The 27,010-nt window shown below is 38.4% G+C and overlaps 1 protein-coding gene across 1 annotated transcript in view; it reads right to left on the bottom strand.

Annotated features, from left to right (window-relative positions):
- Positions 1-378: 378 nt before the first annotated feature.
- EDA2R (ectodysplasin A2 receptor) overlaps positions 379-27,010 on the bottom strand; it is a gene marked incomplete at both ends in the record, with an annotated part of 72,912 nt that continues 46,280 nt past the window's right edge. Inside the window, 4 exons of the mRNA XM_080795288.1 lie at positions 379-743; positions 3,691-3,855; positions 5,887-5,972; positions 6,528-6,706. Coding sequence (XP_080651414.1) covers positions 379-743; positions 3,691-3,855; positions 5,887-5,972; positions 6,528-6,706 — 795 coding nt within the window. The remainder of the gene's footprint in view (positions 744-3,690; positions 3,856-5,886; positions 5,973-6,527; positions 6,707-27,010) is intronic.

Consider the following 27,010-nt stretch of genomic DNA (forward strand, 5'->3'; position numbering starts at 1 on the left):
GATGCCAGATGGCAAGGCTTACTTATTTTTCCATTGTGTCATGGTGCTTCTACACATGAGTGGAGATAACTGAATATGAATATTAGACAGTGAGGTCAAGAGAGCTTGTAAAAATCCAGGATAGAAAGACCAGTACCATGTCAAACTGGCTACTTCCTTGACCATTGTAGGCTCAGAAATGTGATATTTAGCTGACAGACTCCAAAGATTAGCATAGCCACTTTTGCCCCTCCAGTGTTTCTAACTTGCTCTTCCTCTACCCCTAGCCCTACTGAACAACAATATTCCAGAGGAAAATTCCTTGGGGGTGGTCCCCAGTTTCTGGTCTTTCTGTCCCACCTTTCCAGCTCACCTCACTAGAGCTAAGGGCTGGAGACTTCAAATGGCATCTTGAACTCGTCTGTCTTCAGAGTTTTCAGCTCTGCCCCCCCACAAGGTCTCAGCTCCAGTATAGGAGGATGAACTAGAAAACTTTTGTAGATTGAGCTCTGTGCATTCGATCGGGGTGTGGACCCAGTGGGAGTGGCTCTCTGAGGCACAGGAGGCTATGGTAAAAGACTCCTGTGTGGGAAAGCCACAAGTTGAGCTGCAGTCGTCATCCAGGATGCGGTTAAGTGGCTGGGTCTCACAGATGCTTTCACTCAGGGGGGACTCAGGACTGGTCTCCTGGCCAGGTGGCATGGTGAAGAGAGATTCCTCTTCTGCTGCCTCAGCAGCCTCAAACTGCAGCGAACCTCCTGCAACTTGAAGCAGAAAGCCACTGGGTCACACAAAGGAAGGAGATCCTTTCAGTAGAGGACCTTGTCCGGAGTACAAGATGGGCAGAGCCTGGGAAGTAGTGCTCCCCTTCCCCTCCCTGGAGATCAAAGTACCTAGCACTAGGCTGAGGTAATACAATTGGGAAACACATTTACACTGGGGTATCAAATTGAGGCTACCTAGTGGTGGATCAGCAAAAAGAGTCAATTTCTCCACAGAATGAGAAACCGTTTGTAGGCAGCAGGATTTTGACCCTCTTTTCCCATGACCTTCATCCCTTAGTGTTATGCCTATGTGTTATATTGTGTCATATGTCAAAAGCACACTGCAGATGGAATTAAGATTATGGCTCTTAAAATAGTGATATTGTCTTGTATTACACAGGTGGCCCCAATGTCATTATATGTGCTCTTAAAAGCAGAAGAATCGGAGAGAGCATCAGAGAGATGTGACATGAAAAGGACTTGACCCATCATTACCAGTTTTGAAAATGAAAAAGGGTCGTAAGCCAAAGAATGCAGGTGGTCTCTAGAAAGTAGAAATGGCCCTCAGCTGAAAGACAGCATGGAAATGGGACCTCATTCCTATAACTGCAAGTAACTGAATTATTCCATCTTTCTTAATGAACAAGGAAATGGATTCTCTCCTCCAGTTTCCTGAAAGGAACACAGTTCTGTGAACACATTTATTTTGGCCTTGGTAAGACTCTAAGTAGAGATCCAGCTAAGTCTACAAAACTTCTGATCCATGGAAATGGTGAGATAATAAATAGGTGTTTTAAGCCATTAAATTTATGGTAATTTGTTATGGCAGTGACAGAAAAGGAGTACATGCTTCATGCATAAGTCTAATACAGCATCAGGTTATAAACTGAGAGTCCATGGGGGTGTGTATTTGTTTGACTCACTGCATTGTGGTTGTTTTATTTGTTTGTTTATCTATTTATTTATTCATTTATTCATTCAGTATGTATGCATGTATTTTATTACTAGAATTCATCATCAGAGCTTCAAACTAACATACAGAAATTTGGATTTCTGTATTCCTCTGAAAATGCAGAAAATCTTAAAACATTGAACATTCTCCCATGGTAAAATAAAGAGAAAGAAGAAAGAAATAAAGGAAGAAAGGAAGAAAGAGACAAAGAAAGATGAAAGAAAGAAAGAATGAACCACCTGGAGTTGAGTAGCAGATTCGCCTTTGGGCAAAAAATGAACTAACTCTTTAGTTTGCCATAGTCCCTACCCCTCTCTATTATGTAATATATTGGATCTAATTCACACAATGATTTCTCCTATATGAATCCAGTATGCGTATTAGTCAGTGACTCGTGATAAACACCCTCTCCAAATGAAAATAAATAGATAAATAAATAAATAAAGTTTTATCCTCTTTCTCCTGTGAAGACTCTGAGGGAAATACTTGCTCTCATATCCTCAGAGAAGGCTACTTAATTATTATCTTGAAGACAGGAGAGGAGCAGAGAAGGGTTACCCATTTCTCCTTTCCTGAGGCAAGAGGAGGGACATAAGCAACTCTCAGATGTTGCCTCATCATCTTTCTGAGGTGTGGAGCCCAAATTCTTCACTGTCTATGTTTCAGGCCCATGCCCAGGGGCTGGGCAACAGCTCTCTTATTTGAGAAACTGTCTCCAAAGTCACAAAGGTCCACCCTGAACCACAATGTTCCAAGATCCACCAAATAGTAGAGGAGAAAGAAACAGAGTTTGAGAGGGGTGATAAAGGGATAACAGTGTTCCCTTTGCATCTCTGCAGCCCATGAAATGCTAGATTCACCATTGCTTAAGCCAAAGCTATATGCTAGGCCTTCTATAGATTATCTGGCATGTCCTAAAACCAAACTTACACAAGCAGGTCTATATAAAGAGATCTTCCCACATAGAGAGAAGTTAAAAAAGTGATACTGTTTTGGGCCCAGTATCCGGTGGGCTGAGGAGGAATCTAAGCACCAGTATATCTAAGAAACTTTATCCTCCCCATTTCTTACTAAACAAACTCTATTCATTAGCCTGGATTCCTGTTTAGGTGTCTCTGCCTAGCTCTCAGTTCTCTCAATGACACGAAAGCTGCACAGAACCTTAATACTCTGGGCTCTTGTTCTAACCCTTTGCCTATTACTGGCCAGCCCATCATCCCATCTCTTCCCATCTTTGCCTTCATTGACCTGGACTTTCTGTCCCACATTTTTGGATAATGGCTAGAGCTGTGCTGAAAGCAGATCACAGTGGTACTCCTGACTTTATGACCTTCCATTGGCAATTTCCATGGCAATCTCCTATGGGCTGGGCCAGACCTCTTTGGGTGTCAGTATTGTCTGGGGATAAATGTCTGGGTCCACCAGCTCCTCTGGAAACTGGATTCTCAGTTACCACATTTGAGATATAACTATACTGATAACAGTTGCCCAAGACCTCACCCATTTTTATTACAGTCATGTCTCAAAAACAGCCATTCATCCTCTATTCCTGATAAGCTCCAGAATCTATACCTATAAGTAGAAATGAAGAATTGGAAAAGAACTTAGAAACCAACTAATCCAACACCAACTCTCATTTTAAAGATTAGGAATGAAAAGGCCCAAAGAAGCTAGACGTGTCGAAAGTTGCATAGTAATGCATCGGTTGATTTAGAACCTAGGTATCCACATTTCTTCCCCAAGGGTTTTCTCATGATGTTGTGTTCCTTTATGAACCCCTTTACCTTAAGGAATCAAGTTCCATAAACTTGCAGGGTTGGCCTCAGTAGTTTCTGAATTCCCATGCTTTCTATTGCCACCCACAGATAGTCCACCCCTGAGGTTTTTCAGCACTGTAGGGAATGCCCATTAACTCTCAACCCCAGAAAATTCCTCTCTTCTGCTAATCAGAGCCTTGCTCCTGATTCGTGTGATATGTGAAGTAGCTACCCTTACCATGCTGGCAATGTCTGTTGAAGAACTGCTTACAGTAGAAGAAGAAGAGCCCCAGGAAGGCCAGGGAAAACACCACAAGCAGACTGCTCATCAGTGCAACAAGTGTGGCCTCCTGAGGGGGCACTGTGGGTATATCTGCCTTCACTAAGCTCAACTGGAAGGCACCTGTGAGATAAGAAAATGGGGGAAGTCAGTCACTATGGGCAGTTAATAGTCACCCTGACACTGGGCCTGAACTTCTTTAAGCTATTGTCCTCTTCCTAGGACCTCCCCCAGTTAGGGCTGCTAAGTTGGTTTTAATTCTTCACAGAGAAGGCAAAAATATAAAGAATGAAATAGAAGAACTTGCAAATACTGTTGGTAAAGTATAAGTTAATACAATTATTCAAACACAAACATGTTTTATGGTCTTTCCATGTCATATCTAGTTATATAACCTAGAAAACTAGAAATAAATTAAAATGTTCATCAGTAGAGTACAGGATAAATAAATCATGTAATGACATAATATTATTATATAATTTAAAATAAATGACCTGTATGGATCAATATAAATAATCCAGAAGGGAAAAAGAAAACTGGGGAAAGTGAGGATATAGCTTGAAAAAAATTATATAAAATATCAAATATGAAATTATGTAACAAAAATACAAGTATTAAAACATGGGTGAAGGGTTTGGCAGAATCATAGTGCTCACCAATTATCCACATGCTTCCCTGCATTTCCTATACACTTTGTAGTTAGGCCATCAGAGTACTTCTGGCCAATGGACGGTGAGTGAAAGTAATGTGTGTCCCTTGCAGACTTAAGTAATTAAGAACCACTATGTTTCTTCCATATCTTCCCTGTTCCATCAACTTAGGAGCCACATGGTCTAGATGGTATAGTCACGAGATGGAGGAATGTCTTTATATAGTGAAAAATAAACTTTTGTATTAAGTTAGGGGTTTGTTACAGTAGCATAGCCTACCAAAAGGATGCATACAATTTTATGACAAAGGTTGTCTTTGGGGGAATAGGGAGAGAATGAAATTCAGAGAGGATCAAAAAGGAAATTCTATAGGGATTCCTGGGTGGCTCAGTCAGTTAAGCATCTGCCTTCGGCTCAGATCACAATCCCAAGGTCCTGGGATTGAGCCCTGCATCAGGCTCCCTGCTCAGAGGGGAGTCTGCTTCTCCCTCCCCCTCTGCCCCTCCTTCATGCTCTTTCTCTCTCTCAGATAAACAAACAAAATCTTTAGAAAAAAATAAATCCTATTAAATCTGTGTAATCTTTGTTCTTTTTAAGAAAACCTGAAATAAGTGTGCAAAATGTTAAAATTTATTAATTTTGGATGTTGTGCAATTAACCTTTTTTAAGATTTTATTTATTTATTTTTGGGAGAGAGAGAGAAAGCACAAGCAGAAGGTAGATGCAGTGGGAGAAGCAGACTCCCTGCTGAGCAGGGAGCCTGACATGGGACTCCATCCCAGGACTCATGACCTGAGCCAAAGGCAGATGTTTAACCAACTGAGCCACCCAGGCACCTGCAAATAACAATTTTTATATATTTTTTTCATTTTAAATATCTCTATATACAAATTTTAGAATTGTTTGTTCCAGCACTTTGAAAAATGCCAGTGGTATTTTGATCGGGATGGCATTGAAAGTATAGATTGCTCTGGGCAGCATTTACATATTTGAGATATTTCATAATATAAACATATCAATAATTTTAAGGAGTGAGTATATCTATCTATCTATCTATCTATGATAAATAGAGAAAAATGATAGATAGAAAAATGGATGGTCGTATGGGCATAGACTAGATCCTAGTACTTCATTCAGGCTTCTCTATTCCTAAGCAATAGAGACTCTTTTAAACCTCATATTACCTCATCATTATCATCTATAAGTGTACGAATAGTATAATTTATAAAGTGCTTTCTAAATCTATTAATTCATTAGACCTAGACCGCCATCCCATAAGGTATGAAGAATGGTGATTATCATGACTTACATTCTTTTCAGATGATGTAAAGAAGGTTATGCATTATAAAATAAGAATTATAAAATAAGAATTCAAATCTAACTGCTTCCCTTGCCAATCTGCTCTACAGGAAGGAGTACAAGGGGGTAGGGAAGCCTTTACTACCCTATCTTGCTACCACCCAATGGGTTGGAGGAAAACAGGAGAAGAGAACTGGATACACACACTGAACCTCAGAGGTGGGTGTCTGCTTTGTGCATGGAATGCACTCTTGGTCTTGCAGTCCTCCAATGCATGTCTTTCGGTAGAACCTATGGTCAGAGCAATAAGGAATGGCAAAGTAATAAAATAAGCCATGCACATGGGCTGGTCCTTACTGAGACCATAAGCAACTTCTGAAAGTCTTGCCCTCCTGGAAGCTGGTACCCATCTCCAACCCTCATGAATGCTCTGCCTCAATATCTGATTCTGAATCAGAGTCCTACATGTTCTACCTCCTCCTTCATTCACCATACCCAATAGCTAAGAGGCAGAATTAATCTTATAAGAGAGGGGAGCACTGCTTTGAAATCAACTGCTTCATGATCTCTTTTAGGTCTACAGTGAGATTTACCTTGAATCTTGGGCATTGGCTTAAGCATGCCAGCATGATGAAAAAATTGTTAAGTATTCATCTGTGACTGACCATGTGCTAGGCACTTTGTAAGGGGATCATGGGAAGACACTGCTTCTCTCTCATGGGACTTTGAGCTCATCATGATATGGACAGTTAGGATATTTCAACTAGACTTTGAGAGGTCAGGATTAAGAAGACCTCCAAGGAATATAAAAGGTCCAGAAAATCTTGGTCTCCACAGCAGGCTCACCTAGGCAGACAGTCTCCACAGACAGCATTAGAGGTAGCTGTGCAGTTGGCCTTCTGGATGCGATTAATGACAGCACAGGTGATGCAAGTCTGACATCTATGGTGGCCCCAGCTGCTTTTGAATCTGTGGGGAGGGCAGGCTGTGCAGTATGCATCTCCACCTTCTCCATAGCCACAGTCCTGCAGAGAGATGGGAATCACTAACACAGCTCTATAGAAAGTTAGAGAGAGGATCAGCTATGGGACAAATGGACATCGTATATAGTAGAGCTTTACAGACTGCAAGTTGCAATACGTTTATGAATCACAAAATCAATTTACTAGTTTGAGATCAGCATTAAAATTGAAAAACAAACCAAAATAATGATATAAAATATCAGTGTGTATATACTAATGCTAAATATCAGTCAACATAGGCTAGGTTATAATATGGCATGTGGGAATTTACAGTGCCTGGATAGATAAAATCTGACTTATATATGCCTCCCTGGATGAGACTAATTGAAAAGCAAAGGAGGAGTGCCCAGAACACCGGCCTCCTTTGAAGTTTCTTGGCTGAAAATGACCAAATTCTCACTGAGGCTCAAGGTTCTTATCTAGGGAGTAAATGTTTAAGTTTTGAAGGAGAAAAAAGGCACCTGTTGTGGTTACATACTTTACAGACTCCTTGCCTTCTTGCCCTTATCACACACTGCCCCATGTATTAATATCCTGACCATTAAAGTTACACTTTATTCCTCACTTTGCACTTGCACCTCATATATTTCTAAGATCCCAATAAAAGTGGAGACAAAGCTTGGCACAGGGTCTTTTGCCACTAGAGAGTCTTGTCCTCAGGCCTCTTCTTTCTCCTACTAAGGTGTCTGGAGAAATCTTTTCATTCGCCATCCTCTGGGTTTGATGGCCAAACCTGACATTGGCAAAAAGCAAATTCCAAACCTCAATGCCTTGAAAGAACAAAAGTTTATTTCTCAATCACCCTATTAGCCTACCGGAGATCTAGTAGGAGCTATGCTTTACATTATTCTCATTGGGCTACACAAGGTAACAGAGGTTTATCTTTGTGTTGCCATGATTGGAACATCAGGGAAAAGAGAACATTGTGAATTGCCACTGGCTCTTATTTTCTTCCAGAAATGATCCATTTCACTTTGCTCGCATGTCTTTGACCACACATACCATCTGACCATTAGTAACTACACAAGTAAAAGAAAGTGCAATTCCACAATGTTCTAGAGGGTAAGGAGGTGGAAATATTTGACAAACAGCTGTAATCACTACCAATACCTCAATATCATCTTACAAAACTTTTAGAGATAAAATAGATGCAAGTATATGTTAGAATGTGACAAAAAAATGTATTCCTTACTCTTGGTAATGGTTAAAAAATATGTTTGAATGGCAATGATATAGAGGAGAGATGAGTGATCCAGCTGATTCTTGCCTTGGGTCTAATATTGACTCAGTGTGACTCTAGCCAGTCCCTCTCTATTTCTAAAGATCAGAAGCCCCAACATTTGAAGAGGGTGAAGTAGATAGTCTCTAAATATTCTTCCAGCTCTGACATTCTAACTTAAGTATAAGGCACCTGCCTGATATATCATAGCTCTTTCAAAAATACAACTCTAGTTATTAAGGGATATTAACTATTTGCTAGTTATGGCAGAAGTAGGCTGACTGCCAAACTAAGTCTCCATTCTTCCTGAGAATACCACTAGCCAACATTCTCTAACCCCACTGTAGTTAGGTGGATCCATGTGCCTAATTTCTAGCTAATGGAATATGGATAAAGTGATGTTTGCCTCCCTTAGGCCTGCCCCCAAGAAAACTGCCTGTTTTTTTTCTTTATACTTATTTTATATTTAAAAATGATTTAATTTTATTTATACTGTGATTTTCTGGAACACAGGAACACCCAGAGAAATGCTGAATTCAATATATTAAAAATGACAGGACATCAGGAAAATGGAGGAGGTGGCAGCTCCAAACTTTCATTTCCTCATAGTAACACAGAAAAACAGGCAGAGGGACACTTGGGTGGCTCAGTTGGTTGAGCATTCAGCTCCTTATTTCAGTTCAGGTCATGATCTCAAGGTCCCAGGATTGAGCCCCACATCAGGCTCCATGCTCAGCAAAGTGTCTGCCTGAGGGTTCCTCTCCCTCTCCCTCTGCCCCTCCCCTGGCCCGTGTTCTCTCTCTCTCTCTCTCTCTCTCTCTCAAATAAATAAATAATTCTTTACACAAAGTATGCAGAAATTGTCACAATCAATACTTCAGGACTCTGGGAAACAAAGATTTACAGCAATTAAGCAAATGCTGAACCAAGAAAAAGATGACTTGAAAACGAAAGGGAAATTTTATGCCATTTTTGTTTGCCTTTACTACACCCCTCTCCTGAGCAGCACCAGCATAAAGTGGAGGCAATCTTAAACTGGCAACAGCCTGTGTTCTTAGTGGGAAGACTTCATCCCTAGTTCCAGAGTGAATTGAGCAAAACTTATTCGAAATTATTATGTATGACTGTTCTAACCTGTCTGTTGGCTACCTGAAAGACTGGTACAAAGTATTCACCTCTGTTTCATTCAATTCAGAATTAAGACTTGGAAAGGGGTAGGCATTAAAAAAAAAAAAAAAAGATTGCAAAGCAAACTAATGAACAACAGATACCTAGGGCAAGAAATTATGAGCAAATAAACACAATAGACATCCTAACCTTGGAAGGGTTAGAAAGATGAAAGAAATGTGGGATAAATGAGAAATGTGTTGTGAAATGAAAACATTCAGAAGCACCCATATATATGGGGGAATTTAGAAAGGCACATGCATTCCTAGGGCATGAGAAATGCTTATAAAAGGAGAAGACCCAAAGCTTCTACATCGGGCTGATCCACAGGCTAAATGCAATTTTGGCTAGGGAATGCTTCAACACAAACCCAATCTGCAAAGACTGGGAAAGGTGTGTTTTTGTTTATTTTTTGGTTATTTTGCTTAACTTATAACACTCAAGGAAATCACTATCAAAATATAATTGGGGCATCTGGGTGGCTAAGTCTGCTAAGTGTCTGCCTTCAGCTCAGGTCATGATCTTGGGCTCCCGGGATCCAGCCCTACATAGGGAATCCATGCTCAGCAGGGAGTCTGCTTTTCCCTCTCCCCCTGCCCCTCCCCCCTGTATGTACTCCTTCTCAAATAAATAAATAAATAAATAAAAATAAAAATATTACCTAACCATGATCTGAATGAACACAGATTACATGACAACATATGGCAAAGAATACAGTGTCTGAAAAAAGAGTTTGGAAAAAACACCTAAATAAGTGACCCAATATAGCTTTCAATAAATTCATTAAAAAAAAATAAACTAAATGTGAAGATGGAAAAAAACTGATTAACACCACATTATAATAAGAAAATGGTTAGTTTTGAACAAAATGGTGACAAAGCATATAAAGAAATAGGGATGTATGGCTCATTTAAAGAAACAAATAAAATTGATAGAAAGTGTTTCTGAGGAAGTCCAGACATTGGACTTATTAGACAAAGACTAGAAGACTAATATCTTAAATATATTCAAAAAATCATGAAAAAAGGAAATTAGAAATAAGTGTTTGAACAAAATTGTAATATAAAAATTATAAGAGAGAAACCAAACAGAAATCCTGGATCAGAAAATAAACTAAGTGGAATAAAAATTCACTATAAGAGTTCAACAGCAGCTCTCAGCAGGTAGAAAAATGAATAAACAAACTTGAGGACAGTTGAAATTATGAAGTGTGAAAAACAGAAATAAAAAAAGGAATAAAGAGAGTAAACAAAACCTAAGAGACACCAAAAAGTGGAGTAACAAACAATGGGGATTCCTAGAAGGAAAAGAGAGAAATAAACAAGCAGAAACCATATTTGAAGAAATAATGGCTAAAATTTTATGAAATGTGATGAAAAACATTAATAAACACATCCATAATGCTCAATGAACTTTAATAGGAAAAATTCAGAGACCCATAGTAAGACATATTAAAAATAAGATATACAGAGCCAAAGACAAAGAAAAAACCTTGACATAACAATAGAGAAACAACTTGTCAGGTACAAGAGATCATATTTTTCCTAAAAAAGTATGGAGCCTGGAAGGCAATAAGATGACATATTTAAGTATCGAAAGAAATAGACTGCTAACAAATTATTCTTTATCCAGGAAAAAAATTCTTCAAAAATGAAGGAGAAATTAAAATATTTCTAGATAAACAAAAGCTGAGGCAGTTTAATACTAACAGACCTATACTGCAAGAAATGCTAAAGGGAATCCTTTAGGTTAGAATTAAAGGGTGCTGGGGGCCCCTGGGTGGCTCAGTGGGTTAAGCCTCTGTCTTCCACTTAGGTCATGCTCTCAGGGTCCTGGGATCAAGCCCCACATTAGGCTCTCTGCTCAGTGGGGAGCCTGCTTCACTCTCTCTCTCTGCCTGCCTCTCTGCCTACTTGTGATCCTTCTTTCTCTCTGTCAAATAAATAAATAAAATCTCTAAGAAAAAAAAATTAAAGGATACTGGATAGTCGCTTAAAGCCACACAGGGTGATAAATATCTTTGGTAAAGGTAAATACATGAACAAATATAAAAGGCATCATTATTGCATTTTAAGTTTTCCACTCCACCTTTTATTTCCTATACTATTTAAAAGAAAATGCAATAATTATAAATCTATGATATTGGCACATAGTTAAGACAAAAGTGAAGGGTGCCTGGGTAGCTCGGTGGGTTAAGCCTCTGCCTTTGGCTCAGGTCATGATCTCAGGGTCCTGGGATCGAGACCCACATTAGGCTCTCTGCTCAGTGGGGAGCCTGCTCCCCGCCCCCACCGCTTGCCTCTCTGCCCACTTGCGATCTCCTTCTCTCTCTGTCAAATAAATAAATAAAATATTAAAAAAGTGAAAATAATAACATAAAGAGAAGTGAGACAAAGCTGTATAAATTAGAGGTTTTGTATGCCATTGAAGTTAACTTGGTTTCAATTTAAACTACATTGTTAAAATTAAGGATGTTGAAGGGAATCTGCATGGTAACAGAAAGAAAACAACTAAAACACATATAAAAGGAATGAAAAGGAAATTAATAAAACTCACTGCAAAAAAATCAACTAACAAAAATGGTAATAATGTAGGAAATGAGGTACAAAAATGGTATAAACCATACATAAGACAAATAACAAGATGTAAGAAATACTCCCTTAACAATCTCTGTCTCTGTCTCTCTCTCTGTCTCTCTCTCTTTTAAGTATTTCTTTTAATGTCAATGTTCTAGATGCTCCAAAGGCAGAGATTGGCAGACTAGGTAAACAACAACAATAACAACAAAAATATACATGCATGACCCATCCATATGCTGCATACAAGATTCAAAGACACAAATGATTCAAAGTAAAAGGATGAAAAACATATTCCTTGCAAATAGTAACAAAAAGAGACCTGGAGTGTCTGTATTGATGCCATATAAAATAGACCATGAACAACAACAACAACAAATCTATAAGAAACAAAGAAAAGGGGGGAGCAGTTAACATGGCAGAGAAGTAGGGGGACCTTGTGCTTTTCCTCATCCCTTGAAGACAGCTGTACTGAGGTCATATCACTTAGAACATCCATGAAATCAACCTGACGAATGGGAGAATGATACCCATGGTTGGAGAGAGATAACCTGGCAAGTGCCAAGTGCATGGAAGTGAACTTGAGGAGATAAAAACTGTGGTGCTTTAGGGAGGAGGGAATAATTTCCATGGAGAGAGAAAAAAGAGAGAAAGAGAGAGGTGTTGAAAGAATGTAGCATCAGGTTCACACAAGAAGAAAACCTCTTTGGACCAAGGACTGGAGAGGGAGGGTTGCTGAGTGTTGCAGGATTTTTGCAAATAGTGTATGGAGCTCAAACTCTGAGGTTTTGGAAGAACATGACTTTCACCAGAGTGCAACTATGACATGCACTCCTGGGGAGGAGGGAGCTAGCCTAGGAGCATATAATGTGGTGTAGGAATATCCTGGGTCACACTGGGAGAGAATATTCCCCTCTTGGAGTACATTTGGAAGAGGGTATATTGCCTCTCTAAGGACAAAAGACACTTCAGGTGCCAGCAAAGGGCCTTTCATCAATAGGGGACAGAGGCACATGCAGAGGGTGGCTAACCTGTTTGCTGCATTTCATTGTGCTACAGCATAGATTCCATGCACTGCACAGGCAAGGGACTATTTTTCTGGGGCAAAGGACACCAGATACAGCAGGGTGAGGCTCCATGGTAAAGGATGGGGATAGGCCCAAACAGTGCCAGGTCCTCTAAAATTTGGAGTTTTGAATTCATCAAGCAGCAAAGATAAAATGCAGGAGAACTGTGGTGTTGGGTGGGCTGAGGTCCCCTGCTACTTTGTAAGGTCTTCCTGACAGGGACAAGAGAGTGGGGTGGAGCCATTTTTCCTCTCAAAAACAACAGAGTCAGACTTCAGAGTGCAACACAGTGGCCCCAAGAGGAGGTGAGACCTGCTTATACCAAAACCTACCCCCTGTGCCTAACGACTGCATATGTACTGAAACATGTTTGATTCTGAGCCAGTGCATGGGGCCTCTCCCCCAGAAGACCAGCATAGGCAGCATCCCGCATGCACAAGGTCTACTGATCACAGGGTGCTTCAAAGTGTCAGCAGCATTTCTGGTGGAAATAGGACCAGGGTTTACTTTTTAGTTTTTTTCTATTCTTTAGAATCAGGCTTATAGTTTTTTTTTTTTTTCCTTCCTTTTCTCTTTGCGGGGTGGGGGGGGGTCAGAATTGTTTTTCTCTCCTTTCTTTCTTTTCTTAGGAATCAGGCTTATAGTTTTATGATCGTTTTTATTTGTTCTTATTCCTGTTATTCCTTTTTCTTTTTTTTTTTAGTATATGTGCTGCCGAAGCGAGCACATCTTTTTTCTTTTTTTTAATCAGATGTTTTCCCCTTTTTTCCAGGCTTATTTGAACAAACAAATCAAAATACGCCTAGTTAAAGGTCCAAACACTCCCCACCACAAGTAAGGAGGAACTCTACAGGGTTGGACCAGTGAGAAAGAGTAGACAAAACTCAACAACAAAGTACACATAGCATACATGAGAAACACTTCCTAAAGTGTCAGACCCTGGACAGTGTATGACCCCTTTTTAATATAGCATTACTCTCAGGTGTAGGAAAGATAACACACTTATAAAACATGCAAAAGATAGAAGCTTACCCAAAATGAAAAGATGGAGGAAATTCTCTAATTCTCTAATCCCTAAAAGAAAGGTCGGGAAGAAATCACGGCTAAGGACTTTCTCAAAGCTGATAAAAGCAATATATCTGAACAATAATTTAAAGCAGCAGTCATAAGACTACTAGCTGGACTTGAAAAAGCACAGAAGACACCAGAGAAACCCTTGCTACAGATATAAAAGAATTAAAATTAGTCAGGTTGCCATAAAAAGTGCTACAACTGAGATGAAAAACTGGATACAATTACAACAAGAACTGAAGAAACAGAAGAGAGATTTGGTGATATACATAGATAAATAAATAGATAAAATTATGGAAAATAATGAAGCTGAAAATAAGAGGGAAAGAAAATTACTAGATCATGCATGTAGCCTTAGAGAACTCAGTGAATCCATAAAGGAACATAATATCCATATCATAGGAGCCCCAGAAGAAGAAGAGAGGAGAAAAATGGGCATAAAGTTTATTTGACACAAATTGTAACTGAGAACTTCCCAAATTTGGGGAAGGACATATGCATTCAAATCCAAGAAGCATAGAGAACTTACCTCAAAATCAATAAAAACAAGTCAACACCCAGACATATCACAGTGAAACTTGTAAAATACAAGGGTAAAAGAGAATTCTGAAAGCAGCTAGGGAAAGGATCTTTTTTTTTTTTAATTACTTGTTGTGTTAGCTAACATATATTACATCTTTATTATTTGATGTCATGAGAAAAAAAAAAAAAAGTCCTTAACCTACACGTGTAGACACATAAGGTAGCAGCAGACCTGTCCCTTGAAACTTGGCAGGCCAGAAGGGAGTGGAAGGAAATATTCAACATGCTACAAGGAAAAATATGCAGCAAAGAATTCTTTATCCAGAAAGTCTGTCATTCAATATAGAAGAAAAGATATAGTTTCTCAGATAAGTAAAAACTAAAAAAGTTCATGAACACTAAACCAGTTCTGCAATAAATATTGCAGTTCTGCAATAAATATTGAAGGGGACCATTTGACTGAGAAAGAGAGACCAAAAGCAACACAGTCTAGACAGAAACAGAGACTTTACAGGTAATATAAAGGCACTAAGCTCATATATGTCAATAATTATTCTGAATGCAAATGGAATAAATTCTCCAAAGGGCATAAAGTATCAGAATGAATTAAAAAAAAATACTCAAGACCCATTGATATACCACTTACCAGAGACTCATTTTAGACACAAAGACACCTCCAGTTTGAAAGTGAGGGGGTAGAGAATCATTTATCATGCTAATGAACATCAAAAGAAAGCTGGAGTAGCCATACTTATACCAGACAAACTAGATTTTCAAACAAACACCATAATGAGAGATGAAAAAGGGCACTATATCATAGTAAAGGGGTCCATTCAGCAAGAACACCCAACAATTTTAAATATTTGTGCTGCTAACTTGGGAGAAGCCAAATATATAAATCAATTAATAAAAAAATAACTTGAAGAAACTGATTGATAATGATACAGTAATAGTAGGGGACTTTAGCACCCTACTCACATCAATGAACAGATCATCTATGCAGAAGATCAACAAGGAAACAAGGGTCTTGAATGATACACTGAACCAGATGGACTTAACAGATAGATTCAGAGCATTACATCCAAAAGCAGCAGGATATACACGCTTTTCGAGTGCGCATGTAATATTCTCCAGAATAGATCAATTACAAGATCACAAATTAGGCTTCAACCTCTACAAAAAGACTGAGATCATCCTTACACTACTGGTGGGAATGAAAGTTGGTGCAGCCACTTTGGGAAACAGTGTGGATATTCCTCAAAAAAATTAAAAATAGAGCTACTCTATGACCCAGCAATTGCACTACTGGGTATTTACCCCAAAGATACAGGTCTAGTGAAAAGAAGGGCCACATGTACCCCAATATTTATAGCAGCAACGTCCATATTAACCAAACTGTGGAAAGCGCCAAGATGCCCTTCAACAGATGAATGGATAAAGAAGACATGGTCCATATATACAGTGGAACATTACTCAGTGATCAGAAATGATGAATACCCAATTTTTGCATCAACATGGATGGGAGTGGAGGAAATTATGTTAAGTGAAATAAATCAAGCAGAGAAAGTCAATTATTATAAGGTTTCACTTACTTAAGGAACATAAAGAATAATATGGAAGACATTAGAAGAAGGAAGGGAAAAATGAAGGGGGGGGTAGAATTGGAGGGGGAGACAAACCATGAGAGACTGTGGACTCCATGGAATAAACAGGGTTTCAGAGGAGAGGGTGGGGGGGTATGTTGGCCCAGTGATGGGTATTAAGGAGGGCACCTATTGCATGGAGCACTGGATGTTATACATAAACAATGAATCTTGGAACACTACATCAGAAAATAATGACATACTGTATGGTGACTAACATAACATAATGATAATAATAAAAAGGATAGATGGTATTTATTCTGGGATGGCAGGGTTATTCAATATCCCCTAAAAATCAAAGCGATACACCACATCAATAAAAGAAAGCATAGCAACCAAATGATCCTCTCAATAGATGCAGAACATGCATTCGGCAAAATACAGCATCCTTTCTTGATAAAAACCCTCCACAAAGTAGGGGTAGAGGCAACATAGCTCAACATCATAAAAGCCATATACAAAAGGAAAAACTGAGAACTTTTCCCATAAGGTCAGGTACAATACAGGGACATCCACTCCCACCACTGCTGTTTGACATAGTACTGGAAGTCCTAGCCTCTGCAATCAGCAACTAAAACGAATAAAATGCATCTAAATCATCAAAGAAGCCAAAATTGCACTCTTCAAAGATGACAAGATATTCTATGTAGAAAACCCAAAAGACTCCACCAAAATTTGGCTAGAACTGATACAGGAATTTAACAGAGTCGCCAGATATAAAATCAATACACAGAGGTGTGTTGCATTTCTATATACCAATAATGAAGCAACAGAAAGAGAAATCAAGGAATTGATCCCATTTACATTTGTACCAAAAACCATAGGATACCTAGGGATAAACCTAGCCAAAGAGGTAAAAGACTGTAGTCTGAAAACTATAGAACACATATGAAAAAAATTGAGGTCGACACAAAGAAATGGAAAGCATTCCATGACCATGGATTGGAAGAACAAATATTCTTAAAATGTCCATACTTCCCAAAGCAATCCACAAATTCTATGCAATCCCTATCGAAATAACACTAGCATTTTTCACAGAGCTAGAACAATGAATCCTAAAATTTGTATAGAACCAAAAAGGATCCTGAATAGTCAAAATAATCTTTTAAAAAAGAAAACCAATGTGGGAGGCATTACAATTCTTGACTTCAAGCGGTATTACAAAGCTGTAATTAACAAGAGGGTATGTTTCCTTTGCCTTTGGAGACATATCTTGAAAGAAGTTGCTGTGGCTTCCTCTAGGATTCTGATGGATTCCTGCCTCACATTGAGGTCTTCTATCCATTTCGAGTTTATCTTTGTGTACAGCGTAAGAGAATGGTCGAGTTTCATTCTTCTACACATAGCTGTCCAATTTTCCCAGCACCATTTATTGAAGAGACTTCTTTTCACTGTATATTTTTTCTTGCTTTATCGAGGATTATTTGACTATAGAGTTGAAGGTCTTTATCTGGGCTCTCTGCTCTGTTCCACTGGTCTATGTGTCTGTTTTTATGCCAGTACCATGCTGTCTTGGTGATCACAGCTTTGTGGTAAACCTTGAAATCAGGCAACGTGATGCCCCCAGTTTTGTTTTTCTTTTTCAACATTTCCTTAGCAATTCGGCATCTCTTCTGATTCCATACAAATTTTAGGATTATTTGCTCCAGCTCTTTGAAAAATACCCGTGGAATTTTGATCGGAATGGCATTAAAAGTATAGATTGCTCTAGGCAGTATAGACATTTTAGCAACATTTATTCTTCTCATCCATGAGCATGGAATGGTCTTCCATCTTTTTGTGTCTTCTTCAATTTCTTTCATGAGTGTTCTGTAGTTCCTTGAGTACAGATCCTTTACCTCTTTGGTTAGGTTTATTCCCACGTATCTTAAGGTTCTTGGTGCTATAGTAAATAGAATCAGTTCTCTAATTTCCCCTTCTGTATTTTCATTGTTAGTGTATAAGAAAGCAACTGATTTCTGTACATTGACTTTGTATCCTGCCACATTACTGAATTGCTGAATGAGTTCTAGTGGTTTGGCAGTAGAGTCTTTGGGTTTTCCACATAAAGTATCATGTCATCTGTGAAGAGAAAGAGTTAGACTTCTTCATTGTCAATTTGAATGCCTTTTATTTCTCTTTATTGTCTGATTGCTGTTGCTAGGACTTCTACTACTATGTTGAACAAGAGTGGTGAGAGTGGGCATCCTTGTTGTGTTCCTGATCTCAAAGGGAAGGTTGTCAGCCTTTTTCCATTGAGGATGATATTTGCTGCGGATTTTTCATAGATAGACTTCATGAAGTTGAAGGATGTTCCCTCTTTCCCTATACTCTGAAGGGATTTAAATCAGGAACAGAAGCTGGATTTTGTCAAATGCTTTTTCTGCATCAATTAAGAGGACCATGTTATTCTTCTCTCTTTTCTTATTGATTTGTTCTATCACATTGGTTGTTATGCAAATGTTGAACCACCCTTGCAATCCATGGATAAATTCCACCTGGTCATGGTGGATAATCATTTTAATATACTGTTGGATCCTATTAGCTATGATCTTGTTGAGAATCTTAGCATCCATATTCATCAGGGATATTGGTCTGAAATTCTCCTTTTATGGTGGGGTTTTTACCTGGTTTGGGGGTCAGGGTAATGCTGGCTTCATAAAAAGAGTCTGGAATATTTCCTTTTGCTTCAATTTTTTGAAAGAGTTTCAGGGGAATAGGTATTATTTCTTCTTTGAAAGTTTGGTAGAATTCCCCAGGGAATCTGTCAGGTCCCAGGCTTCTGTTTTTTGGGAGGTTTTTTGATCACTACTTCAATTTCATTACTAGATATTGGTGTATTCAGGTTGTCAATTTCTTCCTGGTTCAGTTTTGGAAGTTTATAGTTTTCCAGGAATGCATCCATTTCATCTATGTTGCTTAACTTATTGGCATGTAACTGTTGATAATAATTTCTGATGATTGTTTCTATTTCCTTGGTGTTAGTTGTGATCTCTCCCTTTTCAGTCATAATTTTACTAATTTGGGTCTTCTCTCTCTTCTTTTGGATTAGTTTGGTCAATGGTTTATCGATCTTATTGATTCTTTCAAAAAAGCAGCTTCTAGTTTCATTGATGCATTCTACTGTATCTCTTGTTTCTATCTCATTGATCTCTGTTCTAATCTTGATTTTTTCCCCTTCTTGTGTGTGGAGATGGCTTAATTTGTTGTTGATTCTCAAGTTCTCTAAGATGTAAAGACAGCTGGTGTATTCTGGATTTTTCCATTTTTTTGAGGGAGGCTTGGATGGCTATGTATTTCCCCCTTAGGACCACCTTTGCTGTATCCCATAGGTTTTGGACCAAAGTGTCTTCATTCTCTTTGGATTCCATGAATTTTTTAAGTTCTTCTTTGATTTTTTGGTTGATCCAAACATTCTTAAGCAAGGTGGTCTTTAGCTTCCAGGTGTTCGAATTCCTTCTGAACTTTTCCTTGTGGCTGATCTCCAGTTTCAAAGCATTGTGATCTGAGAATATTCAGGGAATAATCTCAATCAGGGGCGGGGGGTGGGAGGTTGGGTGAGCCTGGTTGTGGGTACTATGGAGGGCACGTATTGCATGGAGCACTGGGTGTGGTACATAAACAATGAATTCTGGAACACTGAAAAGAAATTAAAAATAAATAAATAAAAATTTTGAAAAAAGAAGAAAAAAATGATCAATGCTAACATCACCAGAAATGGAAAAAAAAAAAAAAAACCAACCAAGAGAGTATGTTACTAGCAAAGAAACAGACACATGGATCAATGGAACAGAACAGAGAACCCAGAAATGGGCCTACAACTCTATTGTCAAGTAATTTTTGACAAAGCAGGAAAGAATATCCAATGGAAAAAAAGACAGTCTCTTCAACAAATAGTGTTGGGAAAATTGGACAGCAACATTCAGAAGAATGAAACTGTACCACTCTCCTATACCATACACAAAAATAAAATCAAAATTGATGAATGACTTAAATCTGAGACAAGAAGCCATCGATATCCCAGAGAATACAGGTGGCCATATCTTTGACCTCAGCTGCAGCAACTTCTTACTAGACACATCTTTGGAGGCAAAGGAACAAAAGTGAAAATGAACTGTTGGGACTTCCTCAAGATAAAAATCTTCTGCACATCAAGGGAAACAGTCAATAGAACTAAAAGGCAACCAGTGGAATGGGAGAAGATACTTGCAAATGAAAAAAAAAAATCAGATAAAGGGCTAGTGCCCAAATAGATAAGGAACTTACCAAACTCAACCCTCCACCCCCCAAAAAAATCTAGTTAAGAAATGGGCAGGGGCTATGAACAGGCATTTCTCCAAAGGAGACACAAAAATGGCTAACAGACACGTGAAAAAAATGTCAATATCACTCATCATGAGGGAAATAAAAATCAAAACCACAATGAGATACCACCTCACACTAGTCAGAATGGCTAAAACTAATAACTCAAGAAACAGCAAATATTGGTGAGGGTCAGAGAAAGGTGAAACATCTTATGGTGTTACTGGGAAAGCAAATTGGTACAGTCACTCTGGAAAATAGTGTGGAGTTTCCTTCAAAAGTTAAAAATAGAGCTACCCTACAACCCAGGAATTTTACTAATAGGTATTTACTCAAAGGATAAAAAAAGAGTGATTCAAAGGGACATATGCATTCCAGTGTTTATAGCCATTATTCACAATAGCCAAAATATGGAAAGAGCTTAGATGTCCATCCACTGATGAATGGATAAAGAAGAGGTACTATATTATGAGATTATATATAGATATATATATATGTGTGTGTGTATATATGTGTATATGCTACATATATACATACATATACATATGTACATAACATATATATACATATAACATATATACATACATATACACAACATATATACTCATATGTATATAACATATATTATATATGTGTTATATATATAAAATATACATATATAATATATATATTTATTTATATATTTTATATATATATATATATAAATATATATGTATAATGGAATATTACCCAGTCATCAGTAAGAATGAAATCTTGCTATTTGTGGGGTGCCTGGGTGGCTCAGTGGGTTAAAGCCTCTGCCTTTGGCTCAGGTCATGGTCCCAGGGCTTTGGGATCGAGCCCCACATCAGGCTCTCTGCTCAGCAGGGACCCTGCTTCCCTACCTCTCTCTATCTGCCTGCCTCTCTGCCTACTTGTGATCTCTGTCTGTTAAATAAATAAATAATATATTAAAATATATTAAAAATATATTTAAAAAAAGAAATCTTGCTATTTGCAATGATGTGGATCAAATCAGAGTGTAATATGCTAAGTGGAATGAATCAGTCAAAGAAAGACAAATACCATATGGTTTTGCTCATATGTGTAAATTTAAGATTCAAAACAGACGAACATTGCATAAGGGAATGAAAAATAAAATAAGATAAAAGCAGAGAGGGAGGGGCGCCTGGGTGGCCCAGTCGTTAAACATATGCCTTCGGCTTGGGTCATGATCCCAGGGTTCTGGGATCGAGCCCCACATCGGGCTCTCTGCTCGGCAGGAAGCCTGCTTCTCCCTCTCCTACTCCCCCTGTTTGTGTTCCCTCTCTCGCTGTGTCTCTGTCTGTCAAATAAATAATAAAATCTTAAAAAAAATAAAAAGCAGAGAGGGAGACAAACCATAACAGACTCTTAACTATAAGGTAAAAAACTTGGGTTGCTGGATGGGAGGCAGGTAAGGGGGTGGGTTTAATGATTGATAGGCATTAAGGCAAGCATTTGTTGTAATGAGTATTTGGTGTTATATGGAAGTGATGAATCACTAAATTCTACCCCTGAAACTAACACTACACTATTTGTTAACTAGCTTGAATTTAAATACAGTCTGAAAGAAAGAAAGAAAGACCATCTATATTTAAGGAACAACATATATTAATATAGTATCACTATATCAAGAAAATGTAATTATGAATATTTATAAACCAAACAGAGCCCAAAATTTGTTAAGCAACCACTGACAAAATTCAAGTCCAGTGATAGAACTTCTACAAAATTCTTTGGAGATTTCAATACTTCACTTTCCAAAATGGCTTGCATATCTGTAGAGACTATCTATAGTAATATAGAGGGCTTTAAATGCTATAAACCAATTAGGCCTAATTGACATATAGAACATTACAAACAATAAAGAAAAAATGTTCATTATACTCAATTGCACATGGAATGTCCTGCAGAATAGACCATATGTTTGGTTTCAAAACAAGTCTAAAAAAAAAAAATTAAAAAAAAAAGCCCAAATCATACAAACTGTTTTTTTTTTTCCTGATCATGATAAAATGAAGCTCTAAGTCAGTAACAGAAGGAAAGTGGGAAAATACACACATATGAAATTAAATGATACACTCTTTTTTAAAAATATTTATTTATTTATTTATTTATTTATTTGACAGAGAGAGATCACAAGTAGGCAGAGAGGCAGGCAGGGAGAGAGAGGAGGAAGCAGGCTCCCCGCTGAGCAGAGAGCCTGATGCGGGGCTTGATCCCAGGACCCTGGGATCATGACCTGAGCTGAAGGCAGAGGCTTAACCCACTGAGCCACCCAGGTGCCCCTAAATGATATACTCTTAAAATAACCAATGGGTCAGAGAAAAAAAAATCACAGGGAAAACTAGAAATTACTTAGAGATGAGTGGAAATAAGAATGCAATATTTAAAAATTATAGTATACAGCAAATAAAGTAGTACTTAGAGGGAAATTAAAACCAGTAAATGCCTACATTACAAAAGAGAAAAAACACTATCTCAAGTCAATAATCTAACTTTACACCTTGAAAAATTAGAAAGGTAAACCAAAAATTAGAAGAAAAAAAAGAAATTACAAAACAGAGTAGAGATAAATAAAATACTGTAGAAAAACTATATAATAAATGAAATAAAAAGTTCATTATTTTAGTGAATAACAAAATTGACCAACAAAATTGATAAACTTTTAGATATGCTATAAAAAATAAGAGAGAAGATAAGAATAACTAAAATTCAAAATGAAAGTGGGCATTTTACTACCAAGTTTCAGAAATAAAAAGGATTATTAAGGAATAATATGAATAATTATACACCAAGTATATAATCTAGATGAGATGGCAAATTCCCAGAAATCCATAAATTACCTATATTGACTCAAGAAGAAATAGTATCAACAGAGCTATTACAAAGAGATTAAATGAATCATCATAAAACTCTCAATGAAGCAAAGTCCATCATAAGATGGCTCTGCTGGTGAATTCCACCAAGCATTTGAATAATTAATACTAGTATTACTCAAAACCTTCCAAAAAATTAAAGAAGAGGGAATATATCTTAACATCCTATGAGGTAGGCTAATCAAACACCAGGTTAAAATTATATCACAAGAAACTATAAGGCAATGTACTGAATGGGAGAAGATATTTATGAATGACATATCTGATAAAGGGTTACTACCTAAAATATAAAAATAACTTATAAAATTCTACACCTATTCTATTCCATAATGGGGAAAACAGCTTTTCATATATGGTCTTTATTTCTTTTTTCTTCTACAGTAAGGAACAGGAAAGGAATGTCCACTCTCACCAGTGTTGTTTAACATAGTACGGGAAGTCCTAGCCAAAGCAAGCAGACAGAAAAAAGAAATAAAAGGTATCCAAATGAGCAAGGAAAAAGTTAAACTTTCTCAATTTGCAGACGACATGATACTCTATACAGAAACCCTGAAAAGCTCCCCCCCAAAAAAAATTGCTAGAACTGATACAAGAATTCAATAAAGTTACAGGATAAAAATACATGTAGAGAAATCTGTTGCATTTCTATATACCAACAATGAAGCAGCAGAAAGAGAAAGCAAGGAATCAATCCAATTTACAATCACACCAAAACCCATGAGATATCTAGGAATAAAACTAACCAAAGAGGTAAAAGACCTCTATTTTGAAAACTATAAAACGCAGATCAAAGAAATAGAAAATGAAACAAGGAAATGGAAAAACATTCCACGTACATGGATTTGAAGAACAAATATTGTTAAAATGTCTATACTACCCAAAACAATCTGCACATTTAATGCAATGCTATCCAAACAACAATAACATTTTTCACAGAGCTAGAGCAAATACCAAAATTTGTACGGAACCACAAAAGACCCTGAATAGTCTAAACGACCTAAAAAAAGAAAAGCAAAATTGGGGGCATCACAATGCCAGCCTTGACAAAGCTCTAGTAATCAAAACAGTATGGTACTGGCATAAAAATAAACAAATAGATCAATGGAACATTTATGAAAACCCAGAAACATATCCACAAATATAAGGTCAATTAATATTTGACAAAGCAGGAAAGAATATCCAATGGAAGGAAGACTGTCTCTTCAACAAATGGTTTTGGGAAAACTGGACACAACATGCAAAAAAAAATGAAACTGGACCACTTTCTTACACCAAACACAAAAACAAATTCAAAATGGATTAAAGACCTAAATGTAAGACTTGAAACCATAAAAGTTCTGGAGGAAAACAGAGGCAGTAACCTCTTTGACATTGGCTGTAGCAACTTCTTTGCGGATATTTCTCCTGACACAAGGGAAAGAAAAACAATAAAAAAGTATTGGTGGGGGGGCCTGGGTGGCTCAGTGGGTTAAAGCCTCTGCCTTCAGCTCAGGTCATGATCCCAGGGTCCTGGGATCGAGCCCCACATTCGGCTCTTTGCTCAGCAGGGAGCCTGCTTCCTCCTCCTCTCTCTCTCTCTGCCTACTTGTGATCTCTATCTGTCAAATAAATAAATAAAATCTTTAAAAAAAAGTATTGGGACTTCTTCAAAATAAAAAGGTTTTGCAGAGTGAAGAAAGAATCATCAAAACTAAAAGGTAACCTAAGGAATGGGAGAAGATATTTTCAAATGACATATCAGATAAAGATTAGTATCCAAAATATATAAAGAACTTATGAAACTCAACACCCCCAAAAACAAAAACAAAAAGTCCAATTAAAAAAAAAATGGGCAGGAGGACAAGATGGCGGGGAAGTAGGAGGAGGCGCCTTTTCAACCTGTACCCTAAAGTGAGCTGATTACCTACGAAAGAACTCCGATCACTCATGAAATCAGCCTGAGATCAAATTATACACGTCTGGATCTCTACGGGGGGCAGAAGACGCCAGTGGGCAGGTAAAGTGGAGTGGGAACGTCAGACTGATATCGGAAGATAAACAAAAGGGGGAGGGAGCCACCAGAGGCGACCGATTGGAAAATAATACCCCAATACGAGAGTGCCCTGCGTCTGGGGACCAGCATTAACTTGGAGTCTGGTTGAAAGCACTCAAAAGAGCAAAAGATCGCGGGGGGGAAATTGTGGGAATTGGGGCGGCTAGGGACAGGGGCTTAAGTCCCCAGACCCAGGACAGCCTCCCCTGGCGCTGAGCCAGAGAGTGCGGCGGAGAAACCAGGTCTTGGTCCCTGAGCCGCCAGCGCGCCCGAGAACCAGTGGAATCCGGCTCCCATGAGTGGCTGGGAGCCACACCAGATGGCAGAAAGTGCACCTTGCCTGAGATACAAGCACGCGGGCGCCTCACCCTCCCCTGAGAGAGGTGCACGAACGCCCAGCCTGGTGCTCTGGGACCCCCGCCGTCCCGCACCCCACAACCTCCCCTGGGAGAGGTGCGTGCAAGCCCTGCACCCTTAGACCTGGAAAGATCTGGCAGCCCCAGCCCCGGCCAGCGGGGAAATCTCAGTGTGCGATTGCTGCTTGGAACCTCTCTGGTGGTCTGGAGCTGCCCAGACAGCCGCCCCTGCTGTGCTTTTGCATACAAGCAGGAGATCCTGCCTCCCCAGGGACCATGACTCAGAACCTGCTCTGCCAGCGGCCCAGCTGCTGCAGCACCTGCAGGGACACAGACTGAGGCTTCTCTCTGAGAGGGAGGTCGGGGTGCAGTTTGTTTTCCTCTAAACCACCAAAAACCATCAAAAGCTGTCAAGGCGAGAGAAAAGAAGTGAACAAACATAAAAACCTCCAGAGAACAAAAGCCTGAAAAAACTGTTTTCCTCAGAGCCCACATCCTTGAGGGGGGCTGGAGGACTTAACTCAGGGAACATCACTGACTGAAAACCCACATGGCAGCCCCCTCCCCCAGAAAACAAATCAGGAAAGAAAGAAAAAAAAAGACTACAAGAGAACAACCACCACTATTTCATAAATACAACTTTTATTTTTAACTCATTCCCACTATTCTGGTTCATTTTTTTTCTTTTTTTATATAGATAATGTTTTTTACCTATTTATCATCACAGTGAGATGTCCAGTACATCAAATTCCATAATAAACTTCTAATCTGAATTTTTTGATACATACACATGTGTTTTTCTTTTGCTTTTTTATTTTTTTAATTTTTAAAAAAAATTTAGTTTAGTTTAGTCCAGTTTATTCCTTCTTTATTTTTATTTTCTAATATTCATATAGAGTTAAACTTCAAGGTAACCCCCTTTCTCCAATCAATGCTACCCCTATAGGTAAACCAATTTTTAATCCCCCTTTTATCTTAGGAAAGTTGAGTCCTTTAACAAAGATATCAAGATAACATACAGGAAGAATCAAAATAACCTTCCTCGCCCACACTGAGAATCTATAACCATGTTCCCATCTTTTTCTTCTTCCAGTGTCTCTGTGTATTTATGTTTGTCCTGATAGTATAAAATTTTATACTTGGGGTTCTTTTTGACGAGTTCTTACTTTTTTTTACCTATATATATATATATTTTCTCTCGTCATATACTTTTATCAGTCTTTTTGTTTGTCTGTTTTTGTTTGTATGCTTCATAAATCTTACCCTGAGGCCCATTTGGGCTGAACCTTCTCTTCTATCTTCCCTTTTTTCCCTCTCTCTCTCTCTCTCTCTTTTTTCTTTTTCTTTTCTTTTTTCTCTCATTTGGGTGGGGACTCCTGACTGCTCAGAAGTGTTCCAGGGTGCACCTTGACTGCACCACGGTCGATACATCCAGCTACATCTGTCCAGTAATCTCTCACCAAAATGACTAGG

This window comes from Martes martes, assembly GCF_963455335.1.
Source record: "Martes martes genome assembly, chromosome: X".
NCBI lineage: Eukaryota > Metazoa > Chordata > Mammalia > Carnivora > Mustelidae > Martes > Martes martes.